The sequence below is a fragment of the Xenopus tropicalis genome, chromosome 3, assembly GCF_000004195.4.
Source record: "Xenopus tropicalis strain Nigerian chromosome 3, UCB_Xtro_10.0, whole genome shotgun sequence".
Classification (NCBI taxonomy): Eukaryota; Metazoa; Chordata; class Amphibia; order Anura; family Pipidae; genus Xenopus; species Xenopus tropicalis.
Window position 1 is genome coordinate 140,386,146 of NC_030679.2, and position 27,658 is coordinate 140,413,803.

The following is a 27,658-nucleotide window of genomic DNA, read 5'->3' on the forward strand; positions in this document are numbered from 1 at the left end:
AATAAGGAGTTACAGGGACAATAAGGCACTCAGGGGCGGGGTTACTGGAATAAGGAGTTACAGGGACAATAAGACGCTCAGGGGCGGGGTTACTGGAATAAGGAGTTACAGGGACAATAAGGCACTCAGGGGCGGGGTTACCGGAATAAGGAGTTACAGGGACAATAAGGCACTCAGAAGTCGGATTAGACATGGATATACAAATAGACAAACACTCCATATACAAAAAGCAAATGGTAATAATAAAATAGGATTTACAAAAATTACTCTGCAGTCTTAAAACTTTTTTGTAGATAAATTTAAACAATGATATAAGTGAAATTGCAGTGTGCATCCCAGGCCTTGGCAGTTCCCCACAAAACCGTTGCGCTGGCGATACACATTTCTTCGTGTTTAAGTTTCCTTTCAGTGAAACTTGCGTTTTTACTAAGAAGTCCTCTGATTTTTATCTGTGTCCTGTCAGGGGGGACTGGGCAGGAAACAGAGTTGCAGAACCACAGTGAGACTGAAGGAGGTCTGAGGGGGGCTTTTTATCAATCTGTGTGAAATTGTTTAACAGTGTAATATAAATGATTTATAATGCCACATATTTTTGCTTAAACATAATTTTACATTGTTCATTGCAATTATGTAACCCCGTGCTGTCCAACTTCTGTGGTGCCGAGGGCCGGAATTTCTTCAGCATACTTAGTGGAGGGCTGTTTGACCACTCCCACTTTTAAACCACACCCACTTCAAACCACACCCACTTCAAACCACACCCATGTTATCATAAGGCCATGCCCATATTACTGGTGGTAGCGCAGCAAAAACCCAAATGCTTGGTGCTCACTGTGGTGATATCAACCATCATTCATATGTGAAAGAATTATATTATGTCATATTAAGACACACCCCTTAATCCATATGCCGCCTCCTCCCCTGTGGATAGCACAGTAACCTCCAGCATATAATTACACACCTTAGGGACCATATAATGGCTATTTCCAACTGCTAACAAACTCTCAGAACAAACCCCTGCCAGGTTCACCTCCCACAGGCAGCATAGGGCAGGCAGATTATGGCACACACAGGCAGCATAGGGCAGGCAGAGTATGGCACACACAGGCAGCATAGGGCAGGCAGAGTATGGCACATACAGGAAGCATAGGCAGGCAGAGTATGGCACACACAGGCAGCATAGGGCAGGCAGAGTATGGCACACACAGGCAGCATAGGGCAGGCAGAGTATGGGACACACAGGCAGCATAGGGCAGGCAGAGTATGGCACACACAGGCAGCATAGAGCAGGCAGAGTATGGCACACACAGGCAGCATAGGGCAGGCAGAGTATGGCACACACAGGCAGCATAGGGCAGGCAGAGTATGGCACACACAGGCAGCATAGGGCAGGCAGAGTATGGCACACACAGGCAGCATAGGGCAGGCAGAGTATGGCACACACAGGCAGCATAGGGCAGGCAGAGTATGGCACACACAGGCAGAGTATGGCTGCCTGTGTGTGCCATACTCTGCCTTTCCCATAACAAGGTTACAGATATATAGAAACATTGGGGTAACAGTCACCCTGCTATAGTTCCAGGGGTACCCAGGGCACAAATAAGCACTCACCCCAAATCCCCCCCCTAACTGGCCTTCAGGCTGGGCCCCCTTAGCCCATAACAAGGTTACAGATATATAGAAACATTGGGGTAACAGTCACCCTGCTATAGTTCCAGGGGTACCCAGGGCACAAATAAGCAAGGGAATAAACCTTTACTGTAACTCTCCCATATGTGCCCCATACCTTTATAAAGCTTATTTGAAACAAAAGGCAAATGACTGGTTTGGCATTTGACTGAGCTGCTTTGCCCTGTTATTCACACCACTAGCTGGGAGTCACACAAACAGCTGCTAAGTACTCTTTCCAGCAGCAGCTGCTGGGCCTGTAACAGGGGCTAGATTGTTCTTAAATGGGGGCATTCAGTACAAAGTCATTGGAGAACAGGTGTAAATGCTAGCATTATGGGGAAATGAGTTGTTAACAAGCATAGCGTATGTGGTGAGTAGGTGGTATAATAACATCACTGGGGACACAATGGGCAAAGTCAGTTATGCTGCCAGCTAATGCCAAAATCAGGTTGGCACGGGGGGGGGAGGTATTTAAGAGCTGTACATGCTACCATTGTAAAGGGTGTCTTGCCCAATTAAGAGTACTGAAAGTATAGATATTATTGTTTCCTTAGACTCCATCCCAAGAACATAAACACATATATACTGAAGTACGACTCTCTGTTCACATTATCTCATTTACTTAGGATCTGTATACACACTTGTTATCCTATAATCATCACACACATTTTCCCTTTCATATGCCACATTAAAAAAAAAAAAATTCTCATTTGTCAGAGCATTTACTTGTCCTTGAAAGTGATATAGGCTAGGAAAAAGCTGCCCACTACCCATATGCAAAGCTGGCACTAGAGACATGAGCAAGGGAAACCCCTGACTTCCAGTACCCAGTACCCTAACTAACTGTGGCCAAGATGATTGGAAAAAGTAACCCTGACAATAGCATGGGTGCTTTAACCATACAACAGTGCCCCCCTGAGGATACATGAATTAAAAGTGGCAGCCCTGTAATAGAAGCTGCTGGTCTTTCTGATACAAGACTTCAAGATTTAGAGTGATTCTGATACATGCAGGAATGTATTTTATGGTACACATTCCTGTAGACTTCAGGGCCCCTCCTGCTGTTACTGAACTGTAGATCCCAGTATCCTACTCTCTGTCCCTGGAATTTTCTTCCATAATTTTAAAACTGACCAACTAAACTGAAAAATGTCAATGATCAAACTGCCAGATATTATTATAAATACCTTTTTATTCATCATGCCCTATTAACTATCGTTGTAGCTGGGATGGGAAAAGCAGCACCATCCTTCCTATATGCAATATTACAACTGTGTGGATTAAATAGATTGAGAATGGGGACACCTAAAGGGCAGTTAGGGTAAAGAAATTGCCTGTTTTAATTGGGGTTTAGAAATTGAATAGTACATTACTAGAAGTAGGTTTGCACCGTATCCTGGATTCGGTTTTGGATTTGGCTGAATCCAAGCCATTTTAAGCAGGATTTGGCTGAATCCAAGAGCCAAGAGTTATGTAACTGAAGAAATTTGGCACAAACGTGTAGCTCGCACAACAAATTTTGTACACATGTTCTTCCGTAAATACTGAAAAGAGAGGTTGCTACATGCCTAATATAAAATGCAAAAAAAAAAAAAAGCCCCACTTAATCAGGGCCTAATATACTTTACTTACAGCAATAAAACTATAGCCCCAAGGAACCTGGTAGACTTATACTCATCATTCTTCTTACCTAGAAGATCATTCTGTGGCATCCCAGGTTGGGCCCAGTTGCACCTCCTGCCCCTCAACTACTTCTTCCTTAGGGCGAAGTCCTATGGCGGAAAAGTCGCTGCAATTAGTTGTCACAACAGACTAACTTAAAAGTCGTGGCGGCTACTCCATGCTTCATGGTTAAAGCCATGCACCTGTGCTTTAAATTATTAAAGAGCTTGTAACAGGCCTTCACGGCCCATAAACCATAACATATTTATGAGGCAAGAGGTCAGGTATAGAGTTTTCTAGAATTTTTAATCAGCAATTAGCACAAGATATTGGTGCCATTTTAAGCCATATGTTCAAAAAAGATAGCGCCACCAATTGGCAGGATGTACCCAGAGTGTCCCACAGAACTGCCCACATTAAATCAAGTTATAAGATAAATGGTGAATGCCATAACAGGGCTACTAATATTTTTAAATCAAGTGTATGTCACCATACCCAGACCCAGTCTTAGTTACTAGTTTAGAGAAAATATGGAGAAAATATGGAAAGTAGCCACCCAACTTCCTAAATGGCCTGGGATTTTCAGGAGGCTTGAGCAATAAAAATATTATTTAAGTTAAATAGGATCCTGGGGGTGAGGTTGACAGACGTATGGGTGAGTTCTAGGTTAGGCTTGTCAATTTTTATGAAAAAATACTGGCATTTGTATATTTTTATCTTTCTTCCCTATTAATAACATGGACCTCAAGTATAATATTTACTGGCCAGGCCTGTAAAATACCAGCAGGTGACCCAGGCCTGTTGAGGTTTGGGTGTTAAGGGGGCCCGGCCATGTTGCACTTACTTGATTAGCCGGGTCCCCCTGCAGTCAGTACGCTGCAGACTTTGAAAGGGAAGGCGGGAGCTCGGGTGCCTGTTGCTCTTTTCCCCCTACACACCTTTCTGAAAGCTGCAAAGGAATTGAACTGGCTAGAGGGGAGTCCAAACTTCACCCAATCCCTGTGCGTAGCCATACATGGGCAGGGGAAACAAAAGTTTTTTCACTAAAATGCCCCTCACCAACGCTAAGCCACCTGTACCAGAAGGGAGCCCCCGATGTGGGTGGCCATACTGGGGGACACGCATGCCGAGTGAGCACATTGTGATGTAAGCTCGGGAGGTGCATTTACTGCAGATGCATGCACATAACAAGCCGGGAGTCTCACTCATTATGCTCATGCGCGCTATACATGGGTGTCAGTACTGGGAGTAGGGTTGCCAACTCTCCTGCCTGGGAACTCTGGGCAGGGAGACAGGGCGTGACGTCACAGGGGGGTACTATGACACATCAATAGCTTTATGAAGGGGCTGGATGGCTTTTTAGCAAGTGAGGGAATACAGGGGTATGGGAGATAGCTCTTAGTACAAGTTAATCCAGGGACTGGTCCGATTGCCATCTTGGAGTCAGGAAGGAATTTTTTCCCCTCTGCGGCAAATTAGAGAGGCTTCAGATGGGGTTTTTTTGCCTTCCTCTGGATCAACTAGCAGTTAGGCAGGTTATATATATAAGCATCAAGGTTGAACGTGATGGACATACGTCTTTTTTCAACCTAACTTACTATGTTACTAAGTAATTGTCAATCTTCGAGAATCCTGCCCGGATTTCCAAACTGGGAAAACTGGGCGGGCAGTTGTGACAGGTAGCAACCCTAACCGGGAGCACTCTCCTGATGTGGCTGTCCTGCTGCTTACAGAGACAGAGGGGGCCCTGAATTTTCCAATAGAAGCCATGCCCTTGGGCCAACTGTTGGACCTGACCTCCAATATCCACTGATGATAATGACCACCTGCAACCTACCACCCAATGACCCCTTGCTGAAGATGGCCATACACATAGCAATTCCCACCCTCCACTGATGTTCAGGGCTGAATCGTCAGATATGGAGGTAGAAACAATAGAAATTCTACTTCCTTCTGGCGATTCAGCCCCGAACGTAGATTTTGCTTGGGTGCCTTCAATGGCGCCCAATCAAAATCTTTTAACCTGGCCGATCGACGAGCCGGCCAATATCCGCAGCCTTTTGCGATATTGGTCACCTCATCGAGCCGCCATACACGCAGCAAATATCGTATGAAACGAGGTTTTGTATGATATTATTGTATGTGTATGGCCGGCTTAAGAAGTCCCACCAGCTTGGGGGCCCAATGGTATTTCTTCTGGTATCTCACTACGCCAGTCCGACTGGTTTACGATAGAAGACTGGGCCCCAAAGGCAAAAGTGGAGTTCTGATGGGTGGAAAGTGTCAAAACCAGGGCTTGGCTTAAAATGATGGGCTTGTGGCCATTTCTGATTAAGCTTCTCTTGCTGATCCTACACAGCTGAAAGGAACATTATACATACCCCCCAACTGTCCCGCTTTTCGCGGGACAGTCCCGGTTTTTACAGCGCGTCCCGCTGTCCCGGATAGTTGAATGAATGTCCTGCTTTACGAAAATGCAGAATATTCATTGAACAACCCAGGGACAGCGGGATGCTCTCGCTGGAGCCGAGCGCTCAGGCTCCGGCTCGTTCCGTGGCTCCTGCTCCTTATGCGGCTCCTCTAACTGCAGCGACAGGCCCTTTTATAATGTTGCGCCCGTGCGTACGTGTGACGTCACACGTACGCACGGGTGCAACTTTATAAAAGGGCCTGTAGCCGCCGTAGAAGGAGCCGCATAAGGAGCAGGAGTCTCAAGAAGCAGCATCTATGGGGGGGAGCACAGTATATTGGAGGTAGTCTCTATGGGGACAATTAGGGGCTACTGTTTATGGGGGGTACTGTGTATGGGGGGTACTGTGTATGGGGGGTACTGTGTATTGGAGGTACTATCTATGGGGGAAATTGGGGGCACTGTGTATGGGGGCATTGTGTATGGGGGGTACTTTCTATGGGGGAAATTGGGGGCACTGTGTATGGGGGCATTGTGTATGGGGGGTACTTTCTATGGGGCACTGTGTATGGGGGCTACTGTCTGTCTATGGGGTCAATTGGGGGCACTGTCTATGGAGGGTACTGTCTATTGGGGCAAAAAAATGAATTTTAAAAATGGGGTGTGGTAATTGGGGCGTGGTCACAGAAGTGGGTGTGGTCAAAAAATTGCCGCCGCTGCGCTCGCCAAATCTTTTTGTCCCTCTTTTCACTTTTTAAATGTTGGGAGGTATTCATTATAGTCTTCATGGTTCCCAGTATTTATAAATAGGTTAAAATGAATGGGGGAAAAAAAGCAAAAGGTGTAAAAATGCAGGTTAATACCACACTGGCCCTGTGTTCTATTTAAACACAATACACCCATGAAGGGTTAATACTTCTGCCCATCATTGCCAGCTGACAGGGTCGCCACAGGCAAGGCCTGCACTGATGCAAGCACTGGGCACAGCGCCTCAGGCGAGCTAAATATAGTCGTGTCGTGTCGTGACCCGGGGGGTGGGTAACATTGTATGTGATAGACACGTCACACCGCCGCCATTAGCTTTACAGTCAGGCACTGCTACAGACACCTTTTTAATGAGGACCTACAGGAAACGTAGCCATTAGCAACGGGGGAAGCCTTCTCCTGATTGGCGACGGGTTGAATCTCGAGGGTCACGTGGTGTATACGGCGACCACGGAAGGACAAAATTAATAAGGAATTGGCCGGGCCCTGCCCACCGCGGATAGGTGTAAACTCGGTGACGGGAGAAGCTGGTGGTGGAGCGAACATGAGCGGCAAGCGGAAAGGCGAGCTGTGCGACTCTCTGCTTACATGGGTATATCGCTATAAATACATTGGGATGGTGGGAGTTCGGAGCAACAGGTTGCACATACTTCCAGTGTCCGTCTTTATCAGCGCAACTTATTTGGCTACTTGTATTGTTAACGTGTCTGGGGCCGCAATAAGAGAAGGAGGGCCCCTATGTTATCCCACAAATTAGCCGTGTCCAACCTGTTCAAGCCCCCAGAATCCCCCTCCCAGGTATAAGGTGTATATTATATATAAAGTATGTTATACAAGGTGTGTGCCTTTATTAATGCTCCCTAGGGGCACCTGTGGTGGTGGGGCCCTAAAATTGTATATATATATATATATATATAATATACGCACATTATACAGTACTTTTTGCATCAATGCATTTGGCCTTGCATGTGACATGGTTGAACATGATGGACATATGTCTTTTTTCAACCTAACTTACTATGTTACTATCTCTCCAACATTTGGTATGTTCCTATATATTCGGTAGCTGCCAGGCATAAGTGCACCTTTAGAGCATTAGTGTAGGGCAGTAGGATGACTTAGGGGCACATTTACTAATCCACGAACGTCCGAATGCGTCTTTTTCGCAATGATCGGTATTTTGCGAATTGTCGTGAATTTTTCGAGCGCTCAATATGAAAAGTCGCGACAATTCACGAAAGTCATAATGGCTATGCAAAAGTCGCAACAATTCACGAAGTCATAATGGCTATGCAAAAGTCGCAACAATTCACGAAAGTCATAATGGCTATGCAAAAGTCGCGACAATTCACGAAAGTCATAATGGCTATGCAAAAGTCGCGACAATTCACGAAAGTCATAATGGCTATGCAAAAGTTGCGACAATTCAAGAAAGTCATAATGGCTATGCAAAAGTCGCGACAATTCACGAAAGTCATAATGGCTATGCAAAAGTCGCGACAATTCACGAAAGTCATAATGGCTATGCAAAAGTCGCGACAATTCACGAAAGTCATAATGGCTATGCAAAAGTCACGACAATTCACGAAAGTCGTAATGGCTATGCAAAAGTCACGACAATTCAAGAAAGTCATAATGGCTATGCAAAAGTCACGACAATTCACGAAAGTCGTAATGGCTATGCAAAAGTCACGACAATTCAAGAAAGTCATAATGGCTATGCAAAAGTCGCGACAATTCACGAAAGTCATAATGGCTATGAAAAAGTTGTGACAATTCACGAAAGTCATAATGGCTATGCAAAAGTCGCAACAATTCACGAAAGTCATAATGGCTATGCAAAAGTCGCGACAATTCACGAAAGTCGTAATGGCTATGCAAAAGTCGCGACAATTCACGAAAGTCGTAATGGCTATGCAAAAGTCACGACAATTCGAGAAAGTCATAATGGCTATGCAAAAGTCGCGACAATTCGAGAAAGTCATAATGGCTATGCAAAAGTCGCGACAATTCACGAAAGTCATAATGGCTATGAAAAAGTTGTGACAATTCGCGCAAGTCGTAACGGCTACGAAAAAGTTGCGACGGTGACGAAAAAATCACAAAAAATACGAAAAAGTCGCAAAATGTTAGTTTCCAATCCGATTTTATCCCATTCGGGATTCAGATTCGTGGATTAGTAAATCAGCCCCATAGTGTTCTGTGTATTCATTGTTGTGGTTCAGACTGTCATGCTGCCCTACATTGATATACGGGTATAGGACCTGTTATTCAGAATTCTTAGAACCTTGGGTTTTCCAGATAACCTGGTAATTTGGAGACCATACTTTAAAGGAACCGTAACACCAAAAAGTTTATTAAAAGTAATGAATATGTTACGTGCTACTTCCTGCATTGGTAAAAGTTGTGTGTTTGCTTTAGAAACCCTACTATAGTTTATATAAACAAATCTGCTATGTTACCATGGGGCCAGCTTTTCAAATCGGAAAAAAAAAGAGAAAAGTCACAGGTTATAAAGCAGATAACAGATAAGCCCTGTAGATTCCCATTGTATTCTATAGAGTTTATCTGCTATGTAACCTGTGCCTTTTTTCCTTTTATCCAGCTGTAATGGCTACACAGCACCTTTTGTTTATATAAACTTTATAAGAGTTTCTGAAGCAAACACACACAGTTTTACCAGTGCAGGGCAACTGTACATTATATTGTTATTATTTTAAAACATTGTAATTTTTTGGTCTTACTGTTCCTACTGTCTATTAAAAATTAATTTAAACATGGAACACACCCAGCAGTATTGTGTTGCCTCCAGTGAGGTTTAATTATATCTTATTTGGGAGGAGGTACAAACTACTGCTTTATTATTACAGAGAAAAATAGAATAATTTTTTTAACAAGTTAATTATTTGATTAAAATGTCTATGGGAGGTGGCCCTTCTGTAATTTGGAACTTTTTTGATAGTGGGTTTCAAGATTACTGATTACATTACCTTACTTACTGTGTATATAGTTTACTATAATGAGATATATAGGAGCTATGTCTAAAAGGCAGATACAGTAGTGTTCTGGTGAGCTAACAATGGTTGCCCTTTACTTAATGTTGCACCTCAAAATGGAGCCCAGATACAACTGCAGTAGAGCCTGTGTATTTCCTAGATCCCCAAGAAAGTCTAGGCCTTCTGCTGAATATATCTGCACTATATAAAGGATAATAATAATAATTGGTAAATAGAGGGCAAAGCCTGTCAGTGGGTGTTCTGGGATTTGTGTTCTTAATGCCCTTCACCTGCCCATCGCTGTTGCAGCTTCTTAGCTGCAACTGTAGTTGCTACAGTTCCTGTCATTCTTCCATCTCCTGCTATGATGCACAGTTCTTTTGGATGTTCCCCAATATTGACCTTTATTTTTCTTTTCCTAAATCAGATGCAGACATTTCAAGTTTCTGGTCCTTGCAGTTCCTATGAGGATCTTACAGGAGGAGTTGCTATTGCACAGGTCTTGAATCGCATGTAAGTTCACACCAGTCCAGAAGAGAGAGCTCTTTTATACGGAGACTGGGATTCTTTAGAAATGCCAGGAGAATAGCAGAGAGCAGCAGAAGGTTCTTGGGGATGGTGCTGGGAGTTTACCAACATATGGGGGGAGGATTGGTTTGTCTAGCAATGGCTATGCCACTGTTAACTCTACCCAAGTGCCTTCAATACCTTTGTTTTCTTTACATTTTTATTGTCTCCTATTTTATTTAATCCAAACACATTTTTCCACCCATTGGCTCCTCTGAGCACCTTTTTACTTTGTATTTTTGTATTACAGACCTTTTCTCCTCCACTTCTCATGCCACTTGTCTCTTCTCTTTTCTCAGAGACCCATCCTGGTTTAATGAGGCCTGGCTTGTGAGGGTTAAGCAGGACACCACAGAGAACTGGCGCATAAAGGTACCAACGCTTGTATTGAATACAAACTTATCTTCTTCTCTTTAGGACTGAGGCACAGATAATGATCTGGTCTTAAGGTGGCCATACATGCTAAGATCCGCTTGCGAGCGGATCTTCTCCCGAAATTCCCACCTACTGGTGGCCGATATCGGGCTAATTCAGGCTAATATGACGGGTATAGGTGCAGTCGGTTCGGGGACCACATCAATGAGCCAATGCGATTCTCAATCCGACTAAATTTTTAAACTTGCCCGATCAATATCTGCCCGATTTAGGCCAGGTTTCGGTCGGGCAGGCCCATCTTTAGTACCCATAGACGGGCCGATAAGCTGTTGAGTCGGTCTAAGACACCGATATCAGCAGCTAGAATCGGCCCGTGTATGGCCACCTTTAGGTAGAACTTAATTGAGCCTATCCAAAAGTATTATCTTTTATTGCTAAACCATTTCAAACAACTTAGACATCACTCCTTCATTAGTTAAAAATAACTAAAAGAGTAATTTCTTCCAAAAGTCAGTTCAGTGCTGTATTTTAAAGGCTTTTCTTTGCTAAAACTTTGCTGGGAAGTCTAAAATCTGGCTAGACTCCCCTTTCACCTGGCCGTAACATTACCAGGGTGGGCTGCTGGACAATGGCATCCAGCAATTTCATATTCACATAGTAGGTGCAATTGAAAAAAAGACACATCAAGTTCAGCTCTTTTGCCTAAGTGTAACTGCTAGGTTCCATTAGACTTTTGTATCTTTTTCTAACTAAGGTTTAAAAAAACTAGTGTAGGAGGACAGCTCTGGCTAAGGCAAGATTTTGTGGTTAACTACTAACTTAAATACAGGTATAGGACCCATTATCCAGAATGCTCGGGACCAAGGGTATTCCGGATAAGGGGTCTTTCTGTAATTTGGATCTTCATACCTTAAGTCTACTAAAAAATCAATAAAACTTTAATTAAACTCAATAGGATTGTTTAGCATACAATAAGGATTAATCATATCTCAGTTGGGATCGATTACAAGGTACTGTTTTAATTACTACAGAGAAAAAGGAAATCGGTTTTAAAATTCTGAATAATTTGATTAAAGTGGAGTCTATGGGAGACGGACTTTCCGTAATTCGGAGCTTTCTGGATAATGGGTTTCTGGATAAGGGGTCCTATACCTGTATTAGAAAACTGTCTTACTACTTATGCAGGTAACTATGTAACTGGTTAAAAGGTAAGGTAACAACTGTTATGCATAGGTTAGATCTTAAGACCAGCATTGTTTAATCTACTACCATCTAATTGCTTGTTATTGTGCCCTAAATTAGCAGGAAGGGCATGGGTTCGATTTCATGGGCAGCATTGTTTAACCCACTGCCATCTGTTTTATTTCTTTATTGTTCCCTAGGTCAGCAATCTGAAGCGGATCCTGCAGAGCATACTTGAATATTACCAGGATGTGAGTTCCTAGCAATCATCCATTATTCTAACACAAAAGTGTGCTGCTCTGTGTTTTGTATTGTTCTGTATGCACGCTATCTTAAATTAAAGTTGATTTAAAGCAAAATAGTAGACTAAGACCTGAAAAGTTTTTTTCATAAAATATATTTTTAAAATATTAATGATAAAAATGTGTTTTGTGTCTGTTGTTTCACATGACATAATGCAGTGAAATGAGGACATAATGAACTTGTGGTTGCTCTCGTGCAGGTCCTGGGTCACCCTGTTTCTGATGATCACATCCCAGATGTGGCTTTGATTGGGGAGTTCTCTAATGCTGCCGAATTGAGGAAAATGGTGCAGTTGGTGTTGGGCTGTGCCATCAGCTGTGACAAGAAGGAAGGTGAGAGCTGTCATCTTAATATTTGGGCACACAAATACTACAATTAAGGCTACTTAACTACCCTGAGGTCAGAAATGTTGTTTACTTTGGATCCAGGGCTATTTGTTTTTAGGGTGAAGAAACACAGAGATACTAGTAGCAGCTACTTGTCATGGCTTCTGAAATGGACAATGCTGATCATGTACTGATAATTGACTCTATGTGTGTTTTAGCAGAGGCAATTCTCAGTATTGTCTATGGCAGGGGATTTTCTGGCGTTTAGTAGCCATGAAAAAGTAGCTGCTATTAGCAGCTCCATGTGTCTTCACCCTTACTGGCTGACTTAGTCCGCTCCATAGACCAGATGGCCTGAACAGAAGTAACTATCAGTGGATGAGAGACAAATGTTTATCCTTGTCCTTCTTTTTCCCAGAGCACATTCAGCAGATAATGACGCTGGGAGAGTCTGTCCAGCAAGCAGTGATGGAATCCATACAGGAGGTAAGGATTTTGTCAAAGCATGATGGGAATTTTAGCTCAGAATACAAAAGTGGCCAGTGATTGGAGGCCCATGGGATAACGAAATGGCAATAAGAACTGTTTTTGTATAGTCACCCCCCAGTGCGCATGCGTGCAGAGGGAGGCGGGGTTTTGCGCGCGAACAGCAGGTGAGGGGTGCGCGCATGCGCTGTAGGCCAAATCATGCATATGGAGCAGTGGGGAGAAGTCCCCACTGCTCCGTATGGGGACAAAACTTTTACAATTTTGGTGCGGCATGGGCGGCATGCCGCCCCAAGGTTTCTGCCGCCCCAAGGTTTCTGCCGCCCTAGGCCCGGGCCTTTGTGGCCTCTCCACAAATCCGGGCCTGGTGTTAAGATCCAAAGGTTAGGGATTTGTAATCCAGTGACATATGAATGGGAACCTGCAGGCTATGTTTGCCCCAGACATAGTCCTATTTGAACCAATATGTGTTTTATCTCTATATAACACACAAACAAAATTAAAAAATAATTTGATCCTATTCCCTTTCCCAGTTCAAGGATAAATAATGGGCTCTGTGCTCCCCAACATGCTGCGTTGCTCTCAGTTATAATAATTATATTATTAATGATATAGTGGATAATGTATCCCCTCCTGTAATTTATAGTTATTAGAAGTCACCAAGGGTTTATGTGACCATATAAAGGTACAAGGTTGCGGGTCATGTAACTACCATAGGGAAATGACCAAACCGTAGATTATATTGTTATCATTTAGAACCATCACCACTAAACATATTCAAAAGAAGGTGCTGTAAGGTGCCGTTATGTTTGCTGTGTATTAAACCACTGACTTTGATCTTTAAACAGCTGCTCAGCAAGGACCCCACAGATGCAGTGACAAGTGAAAGCTACATTAACTATGATAGCCAGGTGAGTCTCGGCAAAGCAGCCCTGGCTTTCGCCGGTTCTAGAGCTGCCACACAGAATTTATGTTTCCCTTTAACCGTTTATCAGTATTGTCAAATCTATGGATTTGGAGTAGCAGCATTGTAGATTCTATCTTTCCATGTTCCATTCAGATGAATGAACTTGATGACAGGGAAGGGGTTAATCATCCCTTTTGGTTCTTTCTTCATAGTTTACCTTTCCAACTGCTTAATGTTGCCCCCCCATTCCCCTATGTTTTCTTTGCACATCCAATGGTTTCTGTTTTTTTTTTTTTCTTTTTTGCTTTGATCGCTATATTCAACCTTTATTTTACATTTATTGTATTGTAAAATTATTCTTGCTGCAACCCCTCTTGCCCCAGTGTTTATCCCTTTCTTTTACCTAATTTTCTTTCAGTCCCGCAAATATTATTTTCTAAGTGAGGACAACGATGAAAAAAATGAGATTCTGCAACGTTGCCATGACCTAGAACAGCAGGTAAGTGTGTGTGTGTTCAATTGAAGGTGTGTAACCTGTGTGTGCCTTGTGTTGCCTGCCTGGTGGGTCTCTCTACAACGGCAAAATCCTTGTGGGCGTTTCTTTATTTTCTAGATCCTTCTTAAAAAGTGGGAGACATAAATGGATAATATCTATGAAAGGGAAGGTGAACTTTTGATAGGATGTAAGCAGGGTGCTCAAACAAAGGCAGAAACATGCCAGAAAGGAAAACAATGTAAAGGTACGGATGACAGGAGGCCCAGGCAACATCCGGGCCATGTAGACATTGGCACAGCTGCTATTGCATAAACACAGCCAAAAATAAGACAAATCCTCTAGGCCGAAATTAAAACAGTGCTGGTTCCGCAGAAGACTACAAATTAAAGGAGAACAAAAGGTATTTATATAACTTTCTCCTCACTTAAACAACCCACAATACTGCCCTGGTTGCTTCTGTCTGTTATTAAAATGCAGAGTAGCCCAATGCTGTTGGCTGCTGCAATCTCTGCCCATTTTGACTGGCTCTGTTGTCAACAGTTGCCAACCAGGGGGCATAAACAGTTACAATCTATAATGGCTTTAGCTGCCCTTGCTCCTTATTAGCAAAGAACCTGGTAGCAAAAGCCAAGTGGCCAACCCTTTTATTCTGTGGTTCATTTGTGCAGGACAAGCAAAGATACAATCAGTGGGGGTACCAGTTATTCAGGCACCCCCAGTTACCTTGTCTTATCAAATGCATAGGGCACTCTCAATTCCAATAAGTCCTATACACAGGGAGTAGATTAAAAAGGGCATCCTTGTGCTTCCTGGCTAAGTGCCCAGGGCAAAGGGTTAGCCACTTGGGTCACTGGGAGAAGAGGGAGTATACAAGAGCAGAGAGATGTACTACTATAGTTACTACTATCACAGGGAAGCCAGCATGGGCTAAAAGTAACATTTATTTGTTTGCAGAGCTTTCTTTTTTATAGATATTTATTCATTTATATGGAAAATAAAGCTAGCGAACAAGTAACTGCTTTGAATAATGTGTTTAATAGATGCATTTTATTTCATAAATCCCAGTAAACGGCCCACGTTCATGACCAAGGATTTTCCGCACTGCCTGTCCCAAAGTAGTGATGATTGTGGTGTGAGTTATACCGGTGGCTGGGGCTTTCATCTTATATATGAGGTGTATGTTGCACTTAAATGGGTGGTTCATCTTTTAAGGTAACTTTTAGTTTGTTATAGAATGACCTGTTCCTAGCAAATTTGCAGTTTGGTTTGATTATTTATAGGTTTAGAGTTATTTGCCTTCCTCTTCTGACTGTTTCCAGCTTTTAAATGACCCCAGCAGGCAAAAACTATTGCTCCTACAATGTTATCATTATTGATACTTTTTATTGCTTATCTACCTATGTAGTCTCTCTACTATGCTTAATGTAGTCTCTTATTCAAACCACTGCTGATTGCTAGGTAAAATTAGGCCCTAGCAACCAGATAGTTACCAAACTGGAGAGGTGTGGATCAGAAAGCTGAATAACTGAAAACCATAAAGATACCAATTGCAAATTGTCTCAGAATATCACTGTCTATGTCATACTAAAAGTTAATAGTGAACTACACCTTTAATGCTCCTCTGCAAGGGAACTTCCGCTGGTAGAGAAACATTTAAAACCCCTTGATCCAGTCATTTAGATGATTAAAAAACTATGTGCCGTAATTTCTATTCATCTGAATGAGAGATGTCCCAGTGGTGTTTCTCCCCCAGGCAGATAAATACTATGTGCAGCATAGGCCTCCATATGTATTTAATTGAGTCTGCAATGAAAACTGTGCCTGCAATAGTCTGGGAAGGGTTAGAACCAGTAGGCTTCACTACTGTACATAGTGCTGGGTATTGAGGTTTTCATCTGCAGACTTTGTTATTGGGGTGCTTTTTGTTTCCCACCTGAATGAGTCATTTCACCCTCTGAAAAGGTTATAAACTGAGTTGGGTTTGGCTTCCGGACTTTTGGGTGAGTTTAAGACCAGCCTGTGCCTGCTACACTAACCCCGCTGCATGCCAACGTTGCCACGCTGGTGCCCTAACCCTGCTTATCCCCAGCTCTTACAGGGAGGGGTCTGTGGTGCACACGAGGGGGCAGCTTCCCCTATCCTGGTGGCATTTCTATCCACTGATATGATTGGAATTTGGACTGATGGGTAATGTAAAGGAGACTGGTTGCCTATGGCAAGTCTGCCCCTGTGTGGCCTGTTATGTCATTGATCCAGTCCCTCAGCCATAGGACCACAGAGTCATGTGATGAGCATATAGATATAAAGTCACAAATTTATGTGAATCTGTGCCATTCCAAGTGGTGCATCAATTTAGGAGGATCAATATCAAGGCCTATTCAAACCCCTTGCATTATGTTGTTTTCATCCAAGGGGATATTCAGACTGACCCAATAGATATATAGCCAATACTTTTATATAGTTAGTGCCCATAACCATATTGATGCTCACTATACACTGCCTACGCCATTATAAAATCATCATTTCCCAGTAGTGGAAAGGCCATTGGACTGGGAGACAGCTGCTCATGTAAATGCACGCATGTAGGTGACTGCAGACCCCACCTCGTTACAGGAATTCCTCCCCAACTGGTTTAACCTCTCCCTTGCTGACTCAACCCTTGTGCTCTCAGGGAAATGCATTAAAATATAAACATCAACACTCTTTCCCACCCCAAACAACCCTTCTCTTCCACTGTTACAGAGAAGCAATGGCTTTTGCTTTGTAAAATAATGTGTTAGAGATACAAAATGGCTCTGTAAGGTCCATGGCAGCCTATTGTGAGGCTACACCTATTTTACTCCCTGTGTTCTTTTCGTTTGGGATACACAGTTATAAATACACAATTAGCTATAATGTTAGTAATTAGTATACACCATAAATAGGATATTTACAATTGACAGCAGGGGTATACAACCAGTTGCCCATTAGATGTTGTTGAACTACATCAGTCATCATCCTGCTGTCTATCAAGGAGTTGTTATTTAACCACATCTGAAAACCTCCCATTTCCATATTATTTTTCCTGTGTCCGTATCCACCCGGCCCTTTTAACTCATTGATTCTGTTATCCCTGTTCTTACATTTTTGGGGGGATCTTGCTCCTTTCCCTTTTGTTGTACCCCCTCCCCACCCTTCCCCAAGGTGTCTCTGCTTATGGAAGAAAAGAAGAACCTGGTGGGTGAGAACCGAAACCTAAGAGAACAGCAGGAGCAGTCTGGCATGGGCACTCCCCAACTGTTCAACAAAAAGTTGCTCCTTCTACAGAGCCAGATTGAACAACTGCAGGAGGAGAACTACAGGTAAATGAGAAACATGAGGGTAAAAAGGAATTTGCTGTTTCTGGTTCTCATGTGACTTGCTTTTTGGCAAAAGAACAGCAATTCTGTCTTGCTTTATGGCTGGAATGCTCAGCCAGATCTTGGTAAGAAGATTTTTATTTTTATTTTACAAATTTCACAAGTTGGAGTGATATCCCCCCCCCCCTCCCATCAGCAGAACAATGGGAAGGGAGCAATATAGTAGTTCCCAGTATAGCACTAAATAGTAAGAAATCCAAGTCCGGCTTGGGACTCCCCCAGTTACATGGGAGTAGAAGAAACAATATGTTAGCTGAAAGCAGTTCTAATGTGTAGCGCTGGCTCCTTCTGAAAGCTCAGACTCAGCCACACTTTACTGCTGCGCTGCAAGTTGGAATGATATCCCCCCCCCCCCACCCCCAGCAGCTGATCAGCAGAACAATGGGAAAGGAAGCAAGATAGCAGCTCCCAGTAGGTATCAGAATAGCACTCAATAGTAAGAAATCCAAGTCCGGCTTGGGACTCCTCCAGTTACATGGGAGTAGGAGAAACAATAGGTTAGCGAAAGCAGTTCTAATGTGTAGCGCTGGCTGAAAGCTCAGACTCAGGCACAATACACTGAGATGGCGCCTACACACCAATATTACAGCTACAAATACATTTGTTGGGAGCATGGAATGACATGCTCTCCCCACAGGTTGGAAAGCTCCAGAGATGACTACAGACAGCGATGCCAGGAACTAGATCGGGACATACAGGAGTTACAGCAGCGCAACCAGGACCTGACCGGCTTGGCACATGAGGCCCAGGCCTTGAGGGATGAGATGGACGTTCTCCGGTAAGGGCTGGCAAGTCTTGGGGACCCAGTGCACTTAGGTATAAAGAGCTCATCCTCTGTGCTCAGATGTAATAATAAGGTCGAGTTTATTTGTAATAGGGACATTAATTAGGAGGCTGTCGGAGTGATACCTATTTACTCCTCCCTGCCCTTGCAATGTGGCATTAAAGAGTTGATGTAAAAAAAAAGGAAAATAATACATATAGACCCCTCTAGCTAAATTTGTGGGTATAAACCCTTATTTTTATTACTGCTTAGGCCCCATCCACTAGATTAATTTGCTGGTGTTGGACGTAGCTGTATGGTAACCCCTTGTTACCTTGTATGTTTCTACCTGCTGCCCTTCAGTCACTCCTCTGACCGAGTGGGGAAGCTGGAATCCCTGGTGGAGTCGTATAAGAAGAAACTGGAAGATCTGGGGGACCTGAGGCGACAAGTGAAGCTGTTGGAAGAGAGGAACACTGTGTACATGCAGCGAACCTGCCAGCTGGAGGAGGAGCTTCACAAGGCCAATGCGTCCCGGGGGCAGCTGGAAAACCTTAGCCGACAGGTGGGAGAGAATTACAAAAAGACAAATTTATCAAAATAATTGGGGGTGTTTGCCTCCCAGGCCAGGGGCGGCATTGTCCTGAATGCTAGGAACCAAGAGAGATATTACTGGTCCTAGATACTGGAGACAATTTTTTTTTTTATGCCATTTAAAGGGGTGTTTCACTTTTAAATGTTATAGAGAGAGCAGTTCTAAGCAACTTTTCAATTGGTCTTCATTTTTTATAGTTTTTGAATTAATTTCCATCCTCTTCTGACTATTTTTAGGCTTTTTAATTGGGGGTCATTGACCCTGGCAGCCAAAAAGCTATTGGCTACAATAGCCAATGGGGTTACAATTTTACTGTTATTGTTACTTATTACTTATCTTTCTATTTAGGCCTTCCTTTATTTATATGCCTGTTTCTATTTTTTCCTGGTGGTTAAATTGGACCCTAGCAACCAGATAGCTGCTGAAATTCCAAACTGGAGAGCTGCTGAACAAAAAGCTAAATCATTTAATGAACACAAATAATAAAAAAAAAAATCAAGAGCAACTGAATTTATTATTTCAAATAATTAATACATTATACTAAAAAAACATTTAAAGGGGAACTACCCCTTTTAAGAGTGGGCTATACCTTTATTTTCCTGCTCTGGGGGAAGCAAGATCTTGTTAAAGTTTGTAACAGCAGCAAAGCGGTGTAGGTACCCAAGAAGGGTTTTCTGCCTGTTGATTATGGTTTATTTGATGAATGTCTAAGGCAGTGATCCCCAACCAGTGACTCAGGAGCAACACGTTTCTCACCAACTCCTTTGGATGTTGCCCCCAGTGGCCTCAAAGCAGGTGCTTATTTATGAATTCTTGGCTTGGAGGCAAGTTTTGGTTGCATAAAAACCAGATGTACTGCCAAACAGCCTTCTATAGGCTGCCAGTCCACAAAGGGGCTATAAAATAGCCAATCAAAGCCCTTTTGACATCCCCAGGTACATTTTTCATGCTTGTGTTGCTCCCCAACTCTTTTTATATGTGAATGTGTCTAACAGGGCCTGCGGTCTAGGGTTTGGATTGATGGTGGTGTAGCTTAGTAATAATATGTACTTATATTTGTACCTCGCAGATCCAGGAGCTGCATAAGAAGCACTCGACAGAGTCTCTGCGGGCTGAGAAATGGCAGTTTGAGTTCCAGACCCTGAAGGAGAAATTTGAGGCCTTGCAGAAAGAGAGAGAGGTGAGCCGTTCCTTTGGTAAAATAAAATGTTCTTGGGAGTCGGATGTGGATATGCAGGTGCAGCCAAGCAATGCACTATTAAGAGAAGAGAGGCAGATGGGGGGGGCAACATATAGATGTCTGAACCAAGTATGGTTTAATGTTTTCCCAGTTAACTGCCAATTCCTTCTTGTCGCACAGTTTGAGATCATAATATAGCATATTTATATTCCACTCCTGGCATGGGGAGAATCCTTGGTCTTTAGTCCAATGATCATTATAGGGGTGGTTCACCTTTATGCTTACTCTTAGTATGTTATGGAATGTACTGTTCCTAGGAACTTCATTATATATTTTTGTAATTATTTGCCTACCTCTTCTGCCTCTTTCCAGCTTTCAAATGGGGGTCACTAAACCCAGCAGCCAAAAAACAATTGCCCGTCAAGTTACAATTTTATTGTTGTACATTTTTTTTACTTCTCTTTCTATTTAAATCCTCTCCTATTCATATTCATTATTGTCTATGGCAGGGTATTTTCAGGTGTTCAGTAGCCGTGACAAGTAGCTGCTACTAAGTAGCTCCATGTGTCTTCACCCTTAGGTAGAACTGCATTTTGTTTCATCACCATCATAGACTGTAGGTTTTTGTGCATGAAAGGCATTGGGCAATCTGTTATGTTGCATCCGTGGGACTTATGCCTGTTTTGTCTCCCCAGAGGCTCATAACAGAGCGTGATTCACTGCGCGAGACAAACGATGAGCTGCGCTGCTCTCACCTACAGCAAACATGCCTGGGACAAGCAGGTGAGACCCTAAATCATAAGCGCACTTCTTGGGAATTTCACAACAATCTACAAAGTTGAGACGGTGATGATACTGCAATTTACTGGGCCTGCAGCAAAATTCTTTCCTTTTATGAACTCATTGGTCTCATTGCGTTACACTAAAACTGAATCCACTTTCTGGTATTTCAGTTGGGAAGTTCATTACCCCAAGCCATTATATTAAAATCTGTATGATGGGAAATACCCGTATAGGGGATTTAATCACTATATCTACGTTTTGCGTACCCCTGTGTAGGAAAAACGTGATTATAAAATACAAGGAAGCTCTTACTTGTAGCACTGAGACTACCCCCTAGTGGATTAGGAGAGTATATACTTGTGGCAATTGTGATGCGTGTAAGAGGTATATTATAGCAGTGCCTTAGGGTCCAGTGTGGGAAATACCAATGTATGATCAGCTGGAAGGTGGGTGAGACCCATGCTATTATCTAACATGTCCTCTTCTTCTTGCAGATGTGCTGCTCTCAGGATCTTCTCCTCCCTTGGAAAATTTAGCAGCAGAAATTGTCCCAGCAGAGCTCAGGTAAAAATTTTGCCTACAGGGTGTTGGTAGTGAGAGGTGCAGACTCCATGTCCCATAGCTCCCTCCTGTCTGTGTCACTGTATCACCCTGCAGTGGGAGGGGCAGACTCCATGTCCCATAGCTCCCTCCTGTCTGTGTCACTGTATCACCCTGCAGTGGGAGGGACAGACTCCATGTCCCATAGCTCCCTCCTGTCTGTGTCACTGTATCACCCTGCAGTGGGAGGGGCAGACTCTGTGTCCCATAGCTCCCTCCTGTCTGTGTCACTGTATTACCCTGCAGTGAGAGGGACAGACTCCGTGTCCCATAGCCCCCTCCTGTCTGTGTCACTGTATCACCCTGCAGTGGGAGGGGCAGACTCCATGTCCCATAGCTCCCTCCTGTCTGTGTCACTGTATCACCCTGCAGTGGGAGGGACAGACTCCGTGTCCCATAGCCCCCTCCTGTCTGTGTCACTGTATCACCCTGCAGTGGGAGGGGCAGACTCCATGTCCCATAGCCCCCTCCTGTCTGTGTCACTGTATCACCCTGCAGTGGGAGGGACAGACTCCGTGTCCCATAGCCCCCTCCTGTCTGTGTCACTGTATCACCCTGCAGTGGGAGGGGCAGACTCCATGTCCCATAGCTCCCTCCTGTCTGTGTCACTGTATCACCCTGCAGTGGGAGGGGCAGACTCGGTGTCCCATAGCTCCCTCCTGTCTGTGTCACTGTATCACCCTGCAGTGGGAGGGGCAGACTCCGTGTCCCATAGCTCCCTCCTGTCTGTGTCACTGTATCACCCTGCAGTGGGAGGGGCAGACTCCACCTCCCTCCTATACCTCACTGTTCTCTGTATTACCCTGTAGTATCGTTAGCTCCAGTTGGTGTTTTCCTATGTTAAATTACATGTGCCATTTTGTCCCAGAGAGACAGTGATGCGGCTGCAGCAGGAGAATAAGATGCTTTGCACGCAAGAGGCCTCATACCAAGATCGTCTCTGTGACCTTCAGAATCTTCTGGAAGAATCCAACCGAAGCAAGAACAGAATGGAGAGCGAAAGCAGGTTAGTGGGTATCGGAGCTGCTTAGAAATAATGGGAAAAAATTGGGGGGTGAGGGGCAATTATACCAATAGATGTGGGGTGAGGCAGCAAAGGAAGCATGGTGTTAAGGTCCCCATACACGGGCCGATCGGCCCGTGTAGGGGCAGAAACGATCGGTCGGCCAGGTTAGAAAATCCCGTCGGATCGGGGACCGCATCGGCTCGTTGATGCGGTCCCCGAACCGACTGCCCCATTGCCGCTTGCAGAATTCGATCGTTTGGCCCCAGGGCCAAACGATCTAATTCACCGACATTCCTCCCCGATATCGCCACCCGTAGGTGGGGATATCAGGTGAAGATCCGCTCGCTTGGCGACATCGCCAAGCGAGCGGATCTGCCCGTGTATGGCCACCTTAAGTAGTGGTAAGGAGAATGGACAATCTTCACTTATCCATTGACTGGTGATACGAACAGACTATTGGTAATACTAAACAGACTTTAGTAATAATATGTTTATTTTGCAGTAGATCTGGCATTTAGGCCATCTGAGAACTCTGTATATGCTCTGATCTCTCTCCTCTGCCACTTAAAATAGTTCTACGTGCTTTATGTGGTTGTACGGGGAAGTATATTTCCTTCTTTTTTTGGAAAAAGGGAAATGTATTTGTGGGTACCGGTGACTGCCTCCACTTCCTCTCTGGGGAAAAAACAGAAGCCATACCTTGCTTTATGGCAGAACATTTATTTATACACTCTGGGCCAGAGGAAGTGTTTAGCAGATCCATTGCTCTTTAGCTAAAAAAGCTTCATTTACAGCACTGCTGCCTGTAGGGAGCCGTGAATGGTTTATCTGTAAAGTAGGAAAGCTTAGCTGAGGCAGAGCAAGTAAACTTGTGTGTGGCTTTCAGTTGGTGCTTTATTTAATGGCTCCTATCACTATCTCTCCAGGCTCCAGCAGCAACAGATCAAAGAACTGAAGGCTCAGGTGGAGGAACTGCAGAAACATCTGCGGGAGCAGGGGAATCGGGCAGAGGATGTGAGTGGCCCCCCATCTGTATTGGTCTGTGTGTGTGTCAGTCTTACAGAATCATCTCACACTCTTGTCTCTTTGTCTTTGTTTTGTTCCCCAGTCTTCCCAGCTGAAAAGAAAACTGGAGGAGCACCTGTAAGATATTTTCTTATCTCCAATACACTGGGAAACATTCTGCCCTGCAGAGCTTACACTCTAATATACAGAGGGACACAGATACAATACAGGGAGAGGGAACCATTGGGAGAAGGGAATCCTGCCCTGCAGAGCTTACACTCTAATATACAGAGGGGCACAGATACAATACAGGGAGAGGGAACCGTTGGGAGAAGGGAATCCTGCCCTGCAGAGCTTACACTCTAATATACAGAGGGACACAGATACAATACAGGGAGAGGGAACCATTGGGAGAAGGGAATCCTGCCCTGCAGAGCTTACACTCTAATATACAGAGGGACACAGATACAATACAGGGAGAGGGAACCATTGGGAGAAGGGAATCCTGCCCTGCAGAGCTTACACTCTAATATACAGAGGGGCACAGATACAATACAGGGAGAGGGAATCATTGGGGGAAGGGAATCCTGCCCTGCAGAGCTTACACTCTGATATACAGAGGGACACAGATACAATACAGGGAGAAGGAACCATTGGGAGAAGGGAATCCTGCCCTGCAGAGCTTACACTCTAATATACAGAGGGACACAGATACAATACAGGGAGAGGGAACCATTGGGAGAAGGGAATCCTGCCCTGCAGAGCTTACACTCTAATATACAGAGGGACACAGATACAATACAGGGAGAGGGAACCACTGGGAGAAGGGAATCCTGCCCTGCAGAGCTTACACTCTAATATACAGAGGGACACAGATACAATACAAGTAAAGGGGGTTATTGGGAGAGGGGCACAGATATAAATGCAGAGATATGGGAACCTTGAAGAATATAACAATACAAACTTGTATTGCTGTGCTGTAGGGAAATGCTACACGATGCTCACTCGGAACTCCAGAAGAAGAGAGAATATATCGAAACACTGGAGCCAAAAGCTGATCTCAATAGTAATATATATTCATTTTAACTTTTTTATTTTTACCTGTGTGTATGTGTATCAGTCTATCTCTGTCTATGTAACTGCATGAAGGGGCACACTTACTGTGTGTGACACGTTTGGTCTCTCTCTCTCTCCCAGTGTCCCGTAAGGTGAATGAATTACAGCAGATCCTGCGCCAGAAGGAGGAAGATATGCGGGCGATGGAGGACAGATATAAACGCTATGTGGACAAAGCTAGAACAGTGAGTACTTATAGATCTCTCTACTGGGATTCATGTCCAACCAGGTTCCGTGGGTGCAGTTCCCATTAAAGGTGCCCATATTTGCTCTCTCTGCCGGTAGTGGCACCAATACCACAGCAATGTGGTGGGATTCCCTAAGGCATTTCTCAATTTTCCTTTTTTAAGCTGTCCTATATAATGATATTTGCTTCCATGTATTATATGTATACTGATATGTATGTGATCTAATGGCGTACTGGGCCTTCCCCCCCAGGTGATTAAAAGTCTAGACCCAAAGCAGCAGAACTGTATCCCTCCTGAGATTCAAGCCTTGAAGAACCAGCTACAGGAAAAAGACACTCGCATCCGGCACCTGGAGGTGAGAGGGGGGCCTTGGGCTGAACTCTGTTCTCTTTCTTAACTCTATGGGGACATAGTAAGTTAGGTTGAAAAAAAGACATATGTCCATCACGTTCAACCATAGTGCCTATATATAACCTGCCTAACTGCTAGTTGATCCAGAGGAAGGCAAAAACCCCATCTGAAGCCTCTCTAATTTGCCGCAGGGGGGAAAAACTCCCAAGATGGCAATCGGATCAGTCCCCCATCTTTGTTCTCCTATATGTTGTTTGCTCACTTAACTGGCTATCACCCCTGACAGAACGATTTGCTGTGTTTCCCTTTAAGACTGACTATGAAAAGACAAAGGTTCAGCGGGACCACGAGGAGAAGCTGATTATCAGCGCCTGGTACAATATGGTGAGTGGCTGTTCCGCCCGGCCGCATTGCCAAAACCCCCCTCCCATGTATGGCGGTGAGATTAATCGCTGGCCTTTCTTTCAGGGCATGGCTCTGCACCAGAAGGCCACCGACGAGAGGTCCCAGCCACCTAACGGCGCGCAGTCGTTCCTAGCTCAGCAGCGATTGGCTACCAACGCCCGACGAGGACAAATCTCCCGCTCTCACACGCTGCTGCCCCAATACACAGACAAGCGCCAAAGCTTCTCCTGAAGCAGCAATGGCTCCTGGATCTGAACTGGGGAAAGAACACAAACACTCTACACCACCAAGGAATTACCTTACCCCCATATGTAATAAACGGCACTGAGTTTGCCCAGGTGCAGTAACCCATAGCAACCAATCAGCAGGTAGAATTTTCTGGTCACCTGTTTAAAAGCATCTTATGGGTTGCTATGGGTTACTGCTCCTGGGCAAACTTAGTGCCTTTTATGACATAGCCCCCTGTGTGTCCTATAAGCTGCACACTGCTGTTACATCCTTGGCAGCACAATGGGGCCACTTGGCCTTGTGGTAGTCAGTGTTTTTTATCTATTAAAGGGCCAGTTCTGTTTATAATCAGTAGGGTTCAGTGATTGGCCAGGGGTATCTCACTTGCAGCTAGAAATGTCATAACACTAAGGGTTAAAAAAAAGTACTTGAATCATAGAGGCTGCCCCTGCTGATTTTTGACTGGGGGGGACACTTATTACCTAAATGTGGGGTGATAAGTGTATGAGCAATCCCACTTTTATTGCTGAGAGTGGGTACCCCAGACTACACCATTCATATTGCAGGGTTCTTTATCTCCCCCCCCCCCTTCCTACTCAAAGATGAGTGGCCTTTTAACCCATAAAACCAATCACTAATACTATCATAGAGTGCCCCTTGTGGGATTGGCCCATACAGGGGTAAAAACAGAAACCTTTTACCTTTTAATTTTGCTGCCTTGTTCACATACCCCCCCCCTCAAATCCTTTAACTGTTTCACTCCCTGGCACCTTCCTTTCCTCCACGGACAATCAAGTACCGTTTTAGCACACTTTCACTAAATAGATCGATTTTTTTTTTTTTTTTGCCACCCCTGCCCATGTCAGATTTAAACCCTCCCACCGAATATCTATTTTTTTCCATTGTTTTTTATTACATCAGATATTTTAATACTGGGAGGTTTTATAAACACTTAGCGAAGATATATAGACACAGGAATTGTGCAGAAATGTAGAGTTTACTTAGCCGGGCATCTTCTATGATTTTCAGATTTATTTTCTGTCCTTTTGGCCAATGGTCCGAGTGAAGCTTTGCACAGAAACGTTTGATGTTAATAGTGATTTATTCTCCTTTTGCTTTATTCTGATTGGATAGAAAGACACACTCCTCTGCCCAATCCCTGCCCTTATTTTCCCCCCGGCAACGTGTTGCACATCTCTCGTTAGTAAGTGTTTCTGTATATATTTGAGTGTAGATTTCTGTGCTGCCTTAACATGAACTCCCTGAGCCCAGAGAGCCTGGAGAGTGCATATGGGATGCTTTCTAAGGTTCCGCGGGAGCAGAAAGAATAACTTAATAATAATAATAATATATACGTGTGTTTAATTGATGGTGTGGAAGTGAGGGGAATGGATGTGGTACCCATTTCTCTGCTCCACTGGCACAGCTGGGTGTTTGTATTCAGTGTGGGCATCTTGTTAGGTCGGTGCCATTGTATAGACACGTGCGTGGCATTACTAGCAAGTCCCAGGACTCCATAAAACGTTCGTTATAAGCTATTTTAGTCAAGAAGGGTTTACTTTGCCTTTTGTTTACGAGTCGGGAAGCTCCCAGCATATTGTACTGGAAGTCAATGATAGCCGCAGTGCTGCAGCCTGGGGATCCCTTTATAGCAAGTAGCCCGCGATAAGGACAAACTGACTTACAGGGTCGGACTGGGGTGTGAGAGGCTCACCTGTGCCAATACCCCAGGGGCAGCTTATTGGCCGGAAACACTTTCACAGCTTTATTAATGTGACATGTCAGATGTTCATTTTCATGTTAGTGTCTCTTTAAAGCTTTTCCCTAATACTGAATTGACAGAGTACTAGGGGAATGTATTCTATGCTGCCTTCTTTCCTCTGCCATATACTGT

The 27,658-nt window shown here is 44.1% G+C and overlaps 1 protein-coding gene across 1 annotated transcript; it reads left to right on the forward strand.

The window, feature by feature from the left end:
- The first annotated feature begins 6,903 nt into the window (after nt 1-6,903).
- hook2 (hook microtubule-tethering protein 2) lies at nt 6,904-25,911 on the forward strand. Its single transcript, XM_002938484.5, has 22 exons — nt 6,904-7,100; nt 9,932-10,017; nt 10,371-10,443; nt 11,829-11,879; nt 12,131-12,263; nt 12,676-12,743; nt 13,592-13,654; nt 14,069-14,149; nt 17,330-17,487; nt 18,182-18,322; nt 18,671-18,872; nt 19,972-20,082; nt 20,778-20,865; nt 21,360-21,429; nt 22,334-22,471; nt 23,398-23,485; nt 23,580-23,614; nt 24,460-24,542; nt 24,674-24,777; nt 25,031-25,135; nt 25,444-25,515; nt 25,600-25,911. Exons 1-22 carry the CDS (start codon nt 7,053-7,055, stop codon nt 25,765-25,767), a joined length of 2,166 nt encoding a protein of 721 aa, XP_002938530.1. The 5' UTR covers nt 6,904-7,052; the 3' UTR covers nt 25,768-25,911.
- The last annotated feature ends 1,747 nt before the right edge of the window (nt 25,912-27,658 follow it).